The sequence below is a fragment of the Taudactylus pleione genome, unplaced genomic scaffold (genome assembly GCF_031769625.1).
Source record: "Taudactylus pleione unplaced genomic scaffold, aTauple2 ptg000768l, whole genome shotgun sequence".
Classification (NCBI taxonomy): Eukaryota; Metazoa; Chordata; class Amphibia; order Anura; family Myobatrachidae; genus Taudactylus; species Taudactylus pleione.
In genome coordinates, this window is record NW_028285170.1 from 323,266 (window position 1) to 340,849 (window position 17,584).

The 17,584-nt window shown below is 42.6% G+C and overlaps 1 protein-coding gene across 1 annotated transcript in view; it reads left to right on the plus strand.

The window, feature by feature from the left end:
* The first annotated feature begins 2,151 nt into the window (after positions 1–2,151).
* Positions 2,152–17,584, plus strand: part of LOC148476844 (uncharacterized) — a 370,508-nt gene continuing 355,075 nt past the window's right edge. Inside the window, exons 1-6 of the mRNA XM_088457573.1 lie at positions 2,152–2,362; positions 8,226–8,350; positions 8,475–8,553; positions 8,670–8,767; positions 8,931–9,255; positions 11,609–12,509. Of these exons, the coding sequence (XP_088313699.1) occupies positions 2,152–2,362; positions 8,226–8,350; positions 8,475–8,553; positions 8,670–8,767; positions 8,931–9,255; positions 11,609–12,509 (1,739 nt within the window). The remainder of the gene's footprint in view (positions 2,363–8,225; positions 8,351–8,474; positions 8,554–8,669; positions 8,768–8,930; positions 9,256–11,608; positions 12,510–17,584) is intronic.

Here is a 17,584-nt window from a genome sequence, read left to right on the forward strand (position 1 = left end):
AGAGGATCTGGGAGTGTCACAGTGACATCACTTATATCTATAGTAATAATACAAGGACATGACTGGGGAGGTGAGAGGATCTGGGAGTGTCACAGTGACATCACTTATATCTATAGTAATAATACAAGGACATGACTGGGGAGGTGAGAGGATCTGAGAGTGTCACAGTGACATCACTTATATCTATAGTAATAATACAGGGACATGACTGGGGAGGTGAGGGGATCTGAGAGTGTCACAGTGACATCACTTATATCTATAGTAATAATACAGGGACATGACTGGGGAGGTGAGGGGATCCGGGAGTGTCACAGTGACATCGCTTATATCTATAGTAATCCCAGGATGGGAGGCCGACTGCTTCAATTCACCCAGTGCTGGTGCAAAACACAACAGGTGCTTGGATGAGAGTAAGAGTCTCTCACGAGTATGTCCTCTCATTCCGTCGAAGACCTCCTCACCGGTTTTTCTGCTCAGACCCTCTTTCGAAAACAACCAGGCCCTTGCAGATCCAAAAAGCCATACCATCCCTGCTGCAAGCATGGGTTAATGTGCCTTTCCCGCTATCTCAGCTAGGGGCTGGTTATTATTCTGCTCTCTTTCTGGTTCGAAATCCGACTGGGTCTCATTGGCCTATCCTCAACCTCAGCTGCCTGAACACATTCCTCAGGGTGCCACAGTTCAGGATGGAAATCCTACGCTCCATATTACTGGCTATGGAACCTGGGGATTTTATGGTATCACTGGATATTTAGGATGTGTCAGGGTTCAGCCTAGGATCACCCATCTCTTACCTCCGCCCTGGCTTCTCCTGACTTCTCGTGCAGTCAGACATCTGGTGTAACGGTGGGGGACGCGATGAGAATTCTGCCTTAGGTGCTATAGGATTCCATGGAAGGCCCTGTGGTTCAGAGATGGGAGTTTCCGTTATGGGTGCCGCCATGACAGTCATTTCTCATGTGACAGTATCTCTACCAATGGTAGCATGGTTTCGGTCTGGTGACGCTGTCCTCCTATTAGCTGCTACCCATGGGTATAAATCCGGCTCCAGAACTCCAGGAAGTTGCCTGAATGTTTGTCCTTCCTAGTGTATGCTAGTTGAGTCCTCCTTCCAGGTTCCTCTGAGATTACCTCTGTGTCTTCTCTAGTGCGTTTGACCATCTCTACCGGAGTGCTGCCCTGTGCTATCCTCTGTGCAACAGTGCACCATTCCATCTCTGCCAGTGAGCCAACTCCGTGCTACCTTCAGTGCAGCAGTGCGTTTTAACATCTCAAGCCTGTGTGCAAACTCTGCGCTACCTTTAGCGAAACACCTCAGCCTGTGTATACATTAGCGTCTCCTTCCAGAGCAACAGTGAGTCTTACCACCTCAGTCTGTGTATAACTTAGCACCTCCTTCCGGAGTTAAAGTGCATCATATCACCTATGCCTGTGTTCTGTATCAAGGAGTCATCCTTCAGCGCAATAGTGCATCTACACACCTCTACCGGTGGATACCTCAAGTACCAATTTTCTAGTGCAACTGTGCCTCCTAGGGATTCATATTTCTCGGGCCACCGTCTGTGGGTTTCTCTGTTCCCACGGGGCTTGGAAACCAGATCTAAGGACCGCGACCTGCCTGCTGGGTGCAGCTAAAACCCATATCCTGATTGGTAGGGGTCACTGATGAATACCTCCCAGAGGTTAGACTGCGCACCATTGATAAGATCTCATTAACGTCCAAACCCTGTAGATGAGGAGATCATACATTTGACCTTGGCTTTCAACCCCTCAGTGGCAAGCGTGACAGGACGCATACATATATGTGCCTATAGCGTCCTCTCACCAGCGTTATCTCCAGGTTTGCTATACAACAGCAACACTTCCAGTTTTGGGCCCTGCCTTTTGGCCTCTACAGCAATTCGGGTGTTTACCAAATTTATGGCTATGCTGGCGGCCCAACTGTGGTGACAGAGTGTTTGTCTGCTATCATACCTGGATGACCTCCTGCGGGTTCTCCAGAGGGGTTCCACCACTGTCTGCAACTTACTATTACTGTTCTACAGACACACAGGTGGTTAATCAATTGGAAATCGCTCCCTGTCTCCCTCAGAAAATGTTTCTTCTGGGAGCCCTATTGGACAACAGAGGCCTTTCCTAACTGCGGAAAAGATGTCCACACTGCAGATGCGGGTACGCAGAGGCCTTCACAGTCGCCGAGTGTCCATTCACTCCGCGTTGAAGGTTCTGGGATCCATTTTATCCATCAACATGGTGAAATATGCCGTGTTACATTCCAGGCCTCTGCGGAAGCTAATCCCCTCCAGTTGGAATGGCATTACCCCGTCGGATAAAGGCTCAGACGATGGTGCTCTCTCCGGAGGTGCGTCTGTCTCTAGCTCCAGACGATTCATCTAACAACTTTTTGGATCCTGGATTGGGTAATCCTGACACCGGATTCCAGTCTCCAGGGTTGAAGCACATTGACCGATCCGCACTCTTTTCAGGGCAGTTGGACAGCGGTCAAATTAGCCCTCCTTGTTAACATATTGGGGCTTTTGGCTATCTATAGGGCCCTCAAACTGGCCCAGCACATTCAGCAGGGGAATCCTGTGCAGGTGCAGTCTGGCAATGCCACCACTGTGGCTTGCATCAACCATCAAGGAGGCATTTGGAGTCACACATTCTGACATGGACAGAAGGTAATTTCCCAACCATATCACAGTGTTCCTTCCGGGAGTTCTCAATTGGGAAGCGGACTTCCTCAGCCGTCACGACGTGTATCCAGGGGAATGGTCTCTTCACCAAGAGGTGTTTCAACTAGTGGACAAGTGGGGTCTCCCAGAGGTAGACCTAATAGCATCCCGACACTACTAAAAGCTGCCTTTGTATGGGTCTAGAACAAGAGATGCCAGGGCACTCTTGGCAGACGCTCTGTCAAGTGGACCTTCTAATTGGCGTACCTGTTTCCTCCACTCTCTCTGCTTCCTCGAGTAATTCGGGGTTCAAACGTGAAGGAGGCACTAGTACTCAATTCTTTGGAGTCTCTCCATCGACACTCTGTTGCTGTTGCCTTCATGTCCAGACCTGTTGTCTCAAGTTCCTTGCCTTCACCCGGACCTGGGTCATCTGTCTTTGATGGCGTGGCTCTTCAGGCATCCCTTCTAAGGTCCAGTTGTTTTTACAGCTCTGTAGTTAACACTATGCTCAAAGTGCGTAATCCAGCCTCTGCTAGGAATTTCCACAGAATGTGGCATACCTACTTCCAGTTTGTTTCCAGGTGTTTCGGATTTCCAAAGTGTTGGCTTTCCTTCAAGCTCGTTTGGATCTCTGTCTCCGCCTAGCCTCACTGGAGGTGCATGTCTCTATGGTTTTATTAGTCTGGTTCCAGCAAAGGATTGATCCTCTTCCTGATATCCGCACCTTTCTCCAGGGAGTCCTCTGGATTCAGCCTCCCTTCATCCCTCCTGTGGCTCCTTGGGATTTGGCTGTGGTTCTTGGGCCCTCCACTTGAATCTCTGGCTTCAGTGGATCTCAAATGATTTACAGCTAAGACTGTTTTTTCTCCTGGCTACAGCTTCCGCCAGAAGAGTGTCAGCCTTGGGGGCACTCTCCTGTCACTCCCCATTTCTGATATTTCACCAGGACAGGGCAGTGCTTCAGACTTGCTGTCAGGGTTCAGCCTAGGATCGGCTATCTCTCACCTCCGTGCTGGCTTCCCCTGACTTTCATGTGGTCAGACATCTGGTGCAGTGAGGGGTGAGATGCTGAGTATTCTGCCTTAGGTGCTTGTGTGGACTTCCATGGTCGGCTGTATGTTTTGGGGATTGGAGTTCCCATCATGGGCGCCGCCATGACAGTTCCTCTCATGTGTCAGTCCTCCTAACCAATGGTAGCATGATCTCAGTCAGCTGATGCTGTGCTCCAATAATCTGCTACCCCTGGGTATAAATTAGGGGTGAGCGGGTTCGGTTCTACTCGGTTCTGTTCGGATTTAAAAACCGAATCATATTGGCTATCAGCTGTCACGAGTTTTGGATAGCCAATAAGATTCGGTTTTTAAATCCGAACGGAACCGAGTAGAACCGAACCTGCTCACCCCTAGTATAAATCCGCCCCCAGAACTTCAAGTAACTGCTGTTCAACTTCGTTATTCCAGTGCCTGTGATACTCCCACTGTTGCTCTGTGCTAATTCCTTCAGCGTGTTGCTTCAACCTGCTCACAGTTCTCCGGTTTCCTGTATTAGCTTCCATGCTAAACCCTTAGTCTGAGACTTTAGTTCTCTCCTAGTACCATGTTTTTCTATGTCTGTGTGTCTTTGTATATGTGCTACTGAGGTGTCAGATTACCTGCTAGTACTAATTAGCTCTCAGCTGCCTCTTTAAGCATTCCCAGCCAGTCTACAGCTCTGTGTTTGTCTGTGTAAATCTGCACCAGCATTCCTAGCTTTCCCAGTATATGCTTGTCTTCTCTCTGTGTCTCACTGTGCTAATCACTAGTTAGCTCACAGCTGGACCTCCCAGCACTCTCCCAGTATATGCCTGTATTTTCTCTGTGTCTTGTCTGTGCAATCTGCACCTGCATATGTAATTATTCCCAGTATTATTCCAGTCTGCTCTGTGTTTGCCTGTGTAGCCAGCACAATCACTACCAGCATTTCTATCTTTCCCAGTATTATCCTTTGTCCATGCTACTCTGTGTTTTTCTGCACTAATCAGCACCTAGATATTTAACTTTCCAGTCCATGCCTGTGTTCTAGCATCCAGATTCTTCCCCTGTTTTCTAGCATTCAGATCCATCTCCAGAGTTCATTCATTCCATTCACCTTCAGTGTTATAGCTTTCATTATAGTCTCGGTCTTCTGCCATTCCCAGGTACCTGTCCAGAGGGCCGCAACTTGCTCACTTGGTGCAGCGGAAAACCAAATCCCAATTGGAGGGGTCACTGGAGAAAACCACCAAGTGAGTTAGACTCCGCACCTCTGGGCAGGTCTAGCCAAACCTGGGTTCGGCCACAACTAGGAGACCTAGTCCAGTCACTCCCATAGTCACCCGAACCCTCGGCTCACCGTCCTCCACAGAGGAACACTTGCACCGGATCGTGACAGTTGCCCTGGTTTTCTTCCTAAGGTGGTTTCCAGTTTCCACATTAATGAGGAAATTGTTGTGCCGGCCTTTCAGTCTCCAGACCTCTTGGCAGGTGTGGCCTCATTGGATGTGGTATTGGTCCCCAGGATTTCTGTGGACCGTACTAGTTCCCTTCGGACGTCAGACTCCTTGTTTGTCCTCTATGGATTTCACAAGTAGGGATAGCCAGCCAATAAGCAAACTTTGGCTAGATGGCTTCGTATGACGACCTCTGAGGCTTACACTTAGGCAGGTCTTCCTGTTCCGCCTACTGTGACTGCTCATTCTACTCAGTCTGTGGGTCCCTCGTGGGCTGCTCACCGTGGCGCTTCGGCTGTTCAGTTTTGTCAGACGGCCACGTGGTCTTCTGTCAGGACCTTTCTCAGGTTTTATGCATTGGATATCTTTGCCTCTCAGGATGCTTCCTTTGGATGACGGATTCTCCTCTCAGAACAGAAGTGTCCACACCCTTAAAAGGACTGCTTTGGGACATCCTGAAGGTCTCCATGTGGAGCCTTTAGACCCTGAAGAAGAAAATGAGAGAGATGGTAAAAACTTTCCTTTGTTATCTCTCTCTGTCCATAGGGTCCACAGGGCACCCACCCTAATGCACATGTGCTTCAGATGGGCTCCGCTCTGGCCACCGGTTTTTCCGTCTCCTCATGTGAGACAATGTGATTCTTGAGTGTTCCAGACAATCTTCTCTCTTTTATCCTCCGCCGGCCTTTGGCTTACTATGAACTAAGGTGCCTCTGGCCTGGGGGTGGGGTATAGGGAGAGGCCCAGTGCATCCTGGGAGAAAAATTTAACTGCGTGGTGCCCGGATGTCCTTGTCATTACCTAAACCCCAAGGTCTCCTGTGGACCCTATGGACTTCAAAGAAAGAGAGATAACAAAGGTAAGTTCTTACCATATCTCTCATTCTATAGTAATAATAGAGTGACATGGCTGGGGAGGTGAGAGGGTCTGGTGGTATCATAGTGACATTGCTTATCTCTATAGTAATAAAACAGGGATATGACTGGGGGGTGAGGGGGCACTGGGAGTGTCATAGTGACATAACATCTCTATAGTAATAATACAGACACATGACTGGAGAGGTGAGAGGATCTGGGAGTGTAACAGTGACATCACTTATATCTATAGTAATAATACAGGGACATGACTGGGGAGGTGAGGGGATCTGGGAGTGTCACAGTGACATCACTTATATCTATAGTAATAATACAGGGACATGACTGGGGAGGTGAGGGGATCTGGGAGTGTCACAGTGACATCACTTATATCTATAGTAATAATACAGGGACATGACTGGGGAGGTGAGGGGATCTGGGAGTGTCACAGTGACATCACTTATATCTAATAGTAATAATACAGGGACATGACTGGGGAGGTGAGGGGATCTGGGAGTGTCACAGTAACATCACTTATATCTATAGTAATCTTAAACTAAAAATTGGGAAATGTCCAGACCACTGCGCACAGCTGCCCAAATGTTTCTACACACTCATATGAAGATCACCCACTTAAAAAAATACAAACATAAACAAACAGTAGTGAGAGGTAGATATACAATAGGGCGCTTCACAAAAATAAATAATTATAACCCACAGTTAATGCAATTAATACATTCCTTTTGTGGTCGTAGAAATCTTGTACTGTAGTTTTAAGGGTTCACCGATATATCTTCTCCTCATTTACGGACGATATAGCATATAGAAAAAATAAGAAACCACTGTATAAGTCACCAATACTTTTATATGTAAAATTTGGAAAATGGAAGCAAGGTGTGTGGAACAGAGTGTATAAAGCACCCCTCCACATAAGTAGTGCGTACCCCACTCACAGAAAGAGGTGACTATTGATTCATCAAAAGGTATCTTTTAGCTTTCCAATCACTTTCCGAAACGCGCGTTGACTTAAAGGATTCTGGTGACCATATTTCTATGCATCTAATCTACTGATGGTATGTGCATGAGAGTTTGAACTGTATTTTTCACAAGGCTGAAATTTTATATCTTCTTTTTATATTTTTTTGTATGTCCAAAAATCTTTTTAACCAAACAGTCTTGTTGCTGGATAAATAGACTGGTGTATGTTTGTTTGTTTTTTGCAATTTTTATGTGACTGGATACTGTTGTCCTTTCTCTGAATAAACATATCCTTTTTATCCCTGATGTTGAGATATACATTTTTTGGGAATATATTTTTTTGATCTGAGGACAAAGATTCCATACCAAGAAAAGAAACCTTGATGTGAGGACTCTACTTGTTGTTAGAGTGAGTTGGGGTACGCCATTACTGCATGTAAAGATACCTTTTTGAGGTTTTATTCTTATCATTATAAGTGAGTTATGGTACGCAGACTATACTACTGGTGTATCACGCTTTCGGGTGATTGGAAAGCTAAAAGATACCTTTTGATGAATCAATAGTCACCTCTTTCTGTGAGTGGGGTACGCACTACTTATGTGGAGGGGTGCTTTATACACTCTGTTCCACACACCTTGCTTCCATTTTCCAAATTTTACATATAAAAGTATTGGTGACTTATACAGTGGTTTCTTATTTTTTCTATATGCTATATCGTCCGTAAATGAAGAGAAGATATATCGGTGAACCCTTAAAACTACAGTACAAGATTTCTACAACCACAAAAGGAATGTATTAATTGCATTAACTGTGGGTTATAATTATTTATTTTTGTGAAGCGCCCTATTGTATATCTACCTCTCACTACTGTTTGTTTATATCTATAGTAATAGCCGAGCAGCAGGGAGGGGGTCTCAGATATAGTATCAGTCCCACAGTCCTCACAAGAGTTGAATGTTATTACATTGCTCGCAGTATGTTGTTTTGCTTTTTGTCACTAACCCAAATATGTCGGAGCTGTAGGAGATACTGTATACTCTACATGTTCCTGTATATAGGAGATTGTTAAAAATATTTTTTGTGAAATAGTCTTAGTATATTATGCAAAGTGATCACCTATTAAACCAGCTCCGTGTAGGTGGAGTTAAATTGATATAGTTATGTCTCCCACATTAAATAGTATTACACAGTAGTGAGGAAGACATCCTGTGAGTGTAAGACACAAAGCACCCATCCCCGTGAGTCAGGAGGACTGAGCAGGACTTGGAGACTCATCACGGTTCCTCCACCTCATTCACTGATACATGAGAGACACAATGACCAGAAGATCCTGGAAATTGTCAACAAGATCATACAGCTGCTGACTGGAGAGGTGACTGCTGGAAATGGGACATTATACAGTAACACCAGGGGATGTGTCTGGGTGATGACTGTATCATTGTGTGTGTCAGGTTCTTATAAGGTGTCAGGATGTCACTGTCTATGTCTCCATGCAGGAGGGGGAGTATATAGGGGAACACAAGTGTCTGTACAAGGACGTGATGATGGAGAATCACCGGCCCCTCACATCACTGGGTAAGTGGAGACTGCCATTTGTTGTACAGGGGAGAGCAGGTATGAGGGCCCCCTATATAAACACAATTTATAATCACATATATACAATGTACTCAGTCACTGTGTGTCTCCTACAGATGGACACAATAGCAGAAATATCCCAGAGAGATGTCCCCATCCTCTTTATTCACAGGATTGTACAGAGGAGAATCACAGGACCCCACAGGAGCATCAGGTAGATGGGATGTAGGGTCTCACTAATATATTTAAGTAACTCACTATATGATCTGTAGAAAAGCTGTGTGTGTCTTATATACTGATATTCTAGTTTTTTAATCTCATTTAAATCCGACATGATTTTATGGGTGCTTTAGAGTGACGATCTTGCTGATATTAAGGAAGAAGATACAGAGGGAGAAGAGACGTATGTGACTGATATGAAGGCAGAAGACATAGAGGGAGAAGAAGAGACGTATGTGACTGATATGAAGGCAGAAGATATAGAGGGAAAAGAAGAGACATATGTGACTGATATAAAGGCAGAAGTTATTGAGGGAGAAGAAGAAACATTTGTGACTGATATGAAGGCCGAAAATACAGAGGTAGAAGAAGAGAAGTTTGTGACTGATATGAAGGCAGAAGATATAGAGGGAGAAAAAGAGACATATGTGATGAACTATCAGCTGTGTAAGGAGGAGGAAATCCCTACAGATATCAGCACAGGTGAGTAATAGTCACTACAGCAATCTCTTATCCTACACCATCCTCTGTCAGTGGAAACTAATTTGTAAAATGCGTCTGCACAGTGTGAGAGTCGGGATCTATCAGCCTCTATTATACTCCTGCTCTCCTCCTCACATCATATCACTGTGTGTTACCAGCCCAGAGATCTGACCAGTCTCCTCCCCACACTCTCTGGTGTATCTCATACATCAGGACTCATCAGCCCCTATTATACTCCTCCTCTCCCCCTCACATCATGTCACTGTGTGTTACCAGCCCAGAGATCTGACCAGTCTCCTCCCTGCACTATAAAACCATATACTCACATCACAACAAACTCCTTGTATACACACACACAAAGCTATAGGCACATACTTATTATTGCACAGTGCTTCCATCAGTGCCTGTCTACTATGAATGATTCAGCCTATAATAGTGTGACCCTGACAGTGGGACTGTGACACTTGAGTGTGACCAGAGGGACATATAGTGGCTGTTGCTACCTTTGTGTCCACCTGGAGACCTGTGAGTAGTGTATCCGGTGGCCAGGACATGCTGCTAGTGTACACAGCTACTGTGCTTCCACGTCTCCAGTTTGTGTGAGAGAAGTGACTGGTTGCCGAATGTCACTGGCTTATGTGGTTTCCTGTCCCATGATAGTAGCTGGGCAATGTGTAAGCTTGGGGAATGTTACTCACCACATGTCACCATGGCTGGGTCTATGCCATCTGCTTGGTAATCCTGTTGTGTTGTAATTATCTGTATAGAAAGAGCCATATCTGCTGTATGTACAGTTATTGTAATAATTAGCTGTACAGTAGTTTGCAAATTCAAATTAGACATCGTGGTCTCACTATCAGTATTGTTATCCGTTATTTATATGGGGTCAGCATTGCCTTACACACTATATAAACAGAACACATTGCAAGCCTAACAAGGGAATAGTGCAGAAAACTTACAGTACAAAACATTGTAGCACATGGGACACCAGCTATAACAACACTGCAGCTTATACAGTCACAGTAACCACAGAAGCAGCACGGGCTGAGCCCAATGGTTCGGTGACGCTGTTAGTATTGGGGAGGAGGTGGTAGTATAGGTCAGGGGAGCGAAAGCACAAAAGGGAAGAGGGCCCTACTCATTAGAGCTTACAGTCTATAGGTGGAGGGACTGCCAGACAGGGATGACACAGAGAGGGGAGACAGTAAGTGAGGAGCATTGAGAGGTGGGTTAGAATACAGAGCAGGAAAACTTTAGTAGAGGTGAAGGTGGGACATAGTAGAGATGGGATCTGAGAGTCTGTATAAAGCTTTAGCAAGAGGTGGAGAGTCTGAGAGTTCCAGCAGTGGGGAGCAGCACCGGCAAAGTCTTGAAGGCAGGAGTGGGAGGATATAATTAGTTGAGAGGACAGGTACCAGGCATTGCCGGATTAAAGTGGGTGATGGGAGTCTGGAGGGAGATGCAGTTGGAGATACGGGGGAGAGGGCTTTATAGGTGAGTTTAATGCTGCCCATCCACTAGACGAGCTGAAAACGACTGCACGATTACGACATTGTAATTGTGCAGTTGTTTGTCTGTGATGAGCCTAAATTAAATGAGCAGTCGTTCAGTGCAGGCACATCAATCATCTGACGTTATCGTCAGGTTGACCAGCTTGTTCGCACAATGATATATGTCAGAAACGACCAGTGGGCGCGCGCATTACTGGTCGTTTCCAACATAAATGTTCACAATGCCTTCACGATTTGCAAGCGATTGCACGGTAACGATATCGTTATCGTGCAATCGCTTGCAAATATTGCTATGTGAATGGGCACCTTAATGTGTTTGAATTGGATTCTGAAGGGGATGAAGAGCCAGTGTAGAACCTTTGGGAGAGGAGAGGCAGAAGCAGTAGCTTGGAGAAGATGAGCCTGGCAGATGCATTGAGGACAGATTGGAGTAATAAGAGATCAGATTTGGGGAGGACACATGGGAGGAGGTTACAGTTAACCCAGTCTGGAGACCACCGGTGAGTGGATGAGGGTCTTAGTTGCCTCCAGGGTGAGAGAGAGTCTGATCCTGGAGATATTTCAAAGGTGGAAGCGACATGAATGGGACAGGGACTGAATGTGGGTATTGATGGAGAAGACACAGTTATTGATATCTCCATAGCAGCGGATTTGTGAGATAGAAGAATGGTGAGGTTGTCGATGGATAGTAAAATTGAGGGAGGGGGGAGGACTCAAGGTGGTGGGAAGACAATCAGCTCAGTCTTAGAGATGTTAAGTTTAAGAAAGTGCTGAGACATCCAAGAACATTTGCTCCTAAATATAAACAATTTTGTCTATTCTCATACATTTGTTTTCTGTAGATGGACACACAAGCAGGAATACCTTTGAGGAAGATCTCATAGTGTTTCCAGATTTTAAAATAGAATACCAGAACAACAGACAAGATTGTCCAGGAGAAAACCCCATTACCCTAAATATACATCCAGCACTTCACAGTGCGCATATGTCATCTGATCCCCCTAATCATGAGGAACATTCTCATGATAATTCAGAGCTTGTTACACAAAGTACAGCTCATAAAGATGATAAGATATTATCTTGTTCTGATTTTGGTAAAAGTTCTGTATGTCAGTCATTTTCTGTTACACATCAGAGAACTCACACAGGTGAGAAACCATTTCCTTGCACTGAGTGTGGGAAATGTTTTGCCTATAAATCACATCTTGTTGAACATCATAGAAGTCACACAGGTGAGAAACCATTTACATGCTCTGAGTGTGGGAAATCTTTTACCCAGAAATCACATCTTGTTAGACATAAGATGACACACACCGGAGAGAAGTCGTTTACATGCTCTGAGTGTGGGAAATGTTTTACACACAAATATCATCTTGTTACACATAAGAGACGTCATACAGGTGAGAATCTATTTACATGCTCTGAGTGTGGGAAATCTTTTACCCAGAAATCACATCTTGTTAGACATAAGATGATACACACTGGAGAGAAGCCGTTTAAATGCTTTGAGTGTGGGAAATGTGTTACACACAAATCACATCTTGTTACACATAAGAGATGTCACACAGGTGAGAAACCATTTTCCTGTTCTGAGTGTGGGAAATGTTTTACACACAGATCAGATCTCGTTGTACATCAGAGAAGTCACACAGGTGAGAAGCTACTTCCATGCTCTGAGTGTGGGAAATGTTTTACCAAGAAATCACTTCTTGTTAGACATCAGATGACACACACAGGTGAGAAGCCTTTTTCATGTCCTGAGTGTGGGAAATGTTTTATACGGAAATCATATCACCTTATACATCAGAGACGTCACACAAGTGAGAAACCATTTCCATGCTCTGACTGCGGGAAATGTTTTAAGGAGAAATCACATCTTCTTAGACATAGAGCAAATACAGAGGTGTGTAGGGCGAAAACACACAATAAATAGAGTCTAAATAATGACTAAGTAAACAACAATACATAGTTGGTATCTGAGTCATTGTAATGCTGCCAGTCCATATGTTATAGTCACCAGTAAACAAAGTACAACACAGGGAAGTGGAGACGGCACAGTGAGAGCATAGATCACAGGGCAATCATTCACCAGGAGCGTCTGCAGGTCACATATAAAGAGCTAATAACACTGTCACTGTACATGATGGTAGTGTAATAACCAATCTGGGAAGACTCATCCTAGCTGGAGTTTCTACATCCTCATGGGGCTCCAATAGTTCCCACCAATTTATGTTTATTGTGCTACCATCATATACAGTTACAGTGTTATTGCACTACCATCATATACAGTTAGTGTTATCAGCTCTGTACCATCATATACAGTTAGTGTTATTGCGCTACCATCATATACAGTTACAGTGTTATTATCTCTGTACCATCATATATACAATTAGTGTTATTAGCTCTGTACCATCATATATACAGTTACAGTGTTATTAGCTCTGTACCATCATATACAGTTACAGTGTTATTAGCTCTGTACCATCATATACAGTTACAGTGTTATTAGCTCTGTACCATCATATACAGTTATAGTGTTATTATATCTGTACCATCATATACAGTTACAGTGTTATTAGCTCTGTACCATCATATATACAGTTACAGTGTTATTAGCTCTGTACCATCATATACAGTTACAGTGTTATCGGCTCTGTACCATCATATACAGTTACAGTGTTATTATCTCTGTACCATCATATACAGATACAGTGTTATTAGCTCTGTACCATCATGTACAGTTACAGTGTTATTAGCTCTGTACCATCATATACAGTTACAGTGTTATTAGCTCTGTACCATCATATACAGTTACAGTGTTATTATCTCTGTACCATCATATACAGTCACAGTGTTATTAGCTCTGTACCATCATATACAGTTACAGTGTTATTAGCTCTGTACCATCATATACAGTTACAGTGTTATTAGCTCTGTACCATCATATACAGTTACAGTGTTATTATCTCTGTACCATCATATACAGTTACTGTGTTATTAGCTCTGTACCATCATATACAGTTACAGTGTTATTGCGCTACCATCATATACAGTTAGTGTTATCAGCTCTGTACCATCATATACAGTTAGTGTTATTGCGCTACCATCATATACAGTTACAGTGTTATTATCTCTGTACCATCATATATACAATTAGTGTTATTAGCTCTGTACCATCATATATACAGTTAGTGTTATTAGCTCTGTACCATCATATACAGTTACAGTGTTATTATCTCTGTACCATCATATACAGTTACAGTATTAGCTCTGTACCATCATATACAGTTAGTGTTATTAGCTCTGTACCATCATATACAGTTATAGTGTTATTATATCTGTACCATCATATACAGTTACAGTGTTATTAGCTCTGTACCATCATATATACAGTTACAGTGTTATTAGCTCTGTACCATCATATACAGTTACAGTGTTATCGGCTCTGTACCATCATATACAGTTACAGTGTTATTAGCTCTGTACCATCATATACAGATACAGTGTTATTAGCTCTGTACCATCATATACAGTTACAGTGTTATTAGCTCTGTACCATCATATACAGTTACAGTGTTATTAGCTCTGTACCATCATATACAGTTACAGTGTTATTATCTCTGTACCATCATATACAGTCACAGTGTTATTAGCTCTGTACCATCATATACAGTCACAGTGTTATTAGCTCTGTACCATCATATACAGTTACTGTGTTATTAGCTCTGTACCATCATATACAGTTACTGTGTTATTATCTCTGTACCATCATATACAGTTACAGTGTTATTATCTCTGTACCGTCATATACAGTTACTGTGTTATTAGCTCTATATGTGACGTGCAGCCGCTCCTGGTGACTGATCACAGTGTGGTTTATGCTCTCACCATTTTATTGACCTATATCACATTTATATGCTTGAGATATTAAATAGCTGCTGAATATTTACACTATGGCTGATTGATGCAATTAATGTATATTATTTAGGTACTACTTAGGGTGCATTAATACTAAATACTGTAATAGCTGTGTACATTAATGTAAATAATAAAAGCCCTTGTGTCATACAGTACATTGTATGTACCATTCTTTCCCTGATAATCTAGACTCGGGGAACACAGATGAACATAGTAAATGGTCACCAGCCGCACAGTGTGTCGCAGCACTTTGCTACCAATCACAGCTGTGCTCCTGATGACCTGTCACATGTAGGGGTGCAGCATGTGAGGAGGACAAGCAGGGGCGCAGACAGGCTCAGGAACTTATGTGCTAAAAAGGCATTATGGGTATTTACATTACATACCTTGTTCCTACAAGGGCTCAGTGATGCTATACATTATGAGTCCTGGGCTTAGATGTCGGTGTAGTCAGCCTGGTCAGCTGGACCCGTATATGAGGCCATAACTGCATCTCTTTCTGTACAAATATGGGTTACATGACTTGTGTGTGGAGTCTGTTACCCGTATTTCCCACATGTGTAGGTAACACAATACCAGAATGACATGAATAACTGATAGAGGAGACCAGCCTACAATGATGGAATGTGCAGGATAGGACATGTAATTCTCTCTGTATTTAGGTCTGTTACCCGTATTCCCCACATGTGTAGGTAACACAATACCAGGGTGACATGAATAACTGATAGAGGAGACCAGCCTACAATGATGGGATGTGCAGGATAGGACATGTAATTCTCTCTGTATTTAGGTCTGTTACCCGTATTCCCCACATGTGTAGGTAACACAATACCAGGATGACATGAATAACTGTTGGAGGAGACCAGCCTACAATGATGGGATGTGCAGGATAGGACATGTAATTCTCTCTGTATTTAGGTCTGTTACCCGTATTCCCCACATGTGTAGGTAACACAATACCAGGATGACATGAATAACTGATAGAGGAGACCAGCCTACAATGATGGGAAGTGCAGGATAAGACATGTAATTCTCTCTGTATTTAGGTCTGTTACCTGTATTCCCCACATGTGTAGGTAACACAATACCAGGATGACATGAATAACTGATAGAGGAGACCAGCCTACAATGATGGGATGTGCAGGATAGGACATGTAATTCTCTCTGTATTTAGGCCTGTTACCCGTATTCCCCACATGTGTAGGTAACACAATACCAGGATGACATGAATAACTGATAGAGAAGACCAGCCTACAATGATGGGATGTGCAGGATAGGACCTGTAATTCTCTCTGTATTTAGGTCTATTCAGCATTAATAGATTCACCACTAAAACACATTGCGGTTAGAGTGGTGTAACTAGTGGTGTATTTCCTTTAATAGGTAAAGAAGATACTTAGTGGTAATGTTTGTGGGTGTAGAGTAGTTAAAATTTATGTCTACTACACTAGAGGTAATAGGTTTGAGGCCAAGTCAGAGCTAGGGGGGGGAACAAATACAATAGAAATCCTTATATATTATAGTCACATGATGTAAATATATACATGGCTAACAAATATTTAATTTATTCTCAACTATAAACCTTTTCTCATATTTCTTAATTTTTTTTTTTTTTGGTATACTAGTGAATTTTAGCGCCCACTGATAATGTGTAATGTGGATTTAATAACATGGGAGAAAATGGGACTAGATTGTATAAAAGTACATGAATATGACAAGTATATTGTTGACTATTAAATAATTGAAAAAGGAATTGGAATACACCTTATGATTAAGTCCTGTGACAGTGGCTTTGATATTAGGGAAAATGGAATATATTAACTGAATAGAAATAGGTGTAATATGAGCCCAGCTCCATCACTAGCAGGTGGAGAGATAGAGCAGTGGTAGAGAAAAGGTTTAGGAACCACAAGGTGATGAGTTCAAGTCCTGGCAAGGAAAGTGAGGAAAATTTTTTTTTCAATAAATGTGTTAAAATGTATTCATTAATTTCTTTTATTTTTTACTATGTATATTTGTTTTTATTACTGTGGATACTGTATCTGTTTTTTTATCATATCAAATTATAGTAACCATGAGGTTTATCTATTGTGTAGATTCAATAGAAACTTGAAAATAATTTTCTAAACACCTCTATGTAATTTGACTTAAGAAGGCGGATCGTAAGGAGGTGGATCAAAATAGGTGAGAAAATTTAATTTTAATCATTCGCACAGGATATTCTATCTTAAGGATGACAAACACCCAGATTTAACATAAAAAAATCATATTTCTCCTGAATGGAGGGGGCTGCTACCATAGAAACAAAGTATCAATAAAACAATGGGGAAAGAGAAAGCTTTGTCAGCTATGGTGCATGCACAAAAAATATAGTAAAATATAACTTAATTCTAAAATATGGAATCAAGTTTTAAAACTAGCAAATTAAAAACAAAAATAAGGAAAATTTAAACTATTAGAAAATGTCATTAAAATACACTGCACACTTGTCCATCATATATTTTATTAATAAAGTTGGATATGTAAGTGTCATGGCTCGGGTAATTGGGATTGGTGAACCCGAACTGGGTTGAGGAACAGAGACACCTGGACCAGTGGATAGTTGGAATTTAGATGGTTTAATGTAATTCTTGGTCATACATTTGAATGAGGACTTTAATATGAGATGTAGAATAATGTCCTCTATGCAGAGATGCGCAACAAAAGATACTGATTAAAACTAGAACACAAAAGTCACTGGAGTACACAAAGTAATGTGTTGACAAGAACTGTAGAATTAGACGAAGAATATTAAAACTTGAAATACAGTCTGGTCTGAGGTTCACTGAATAAGAGTTGAATACTTGAATGTGACTCCAGGGTGGAGTACGCTGGATTGGGTGAGCACTTTGAATAATACT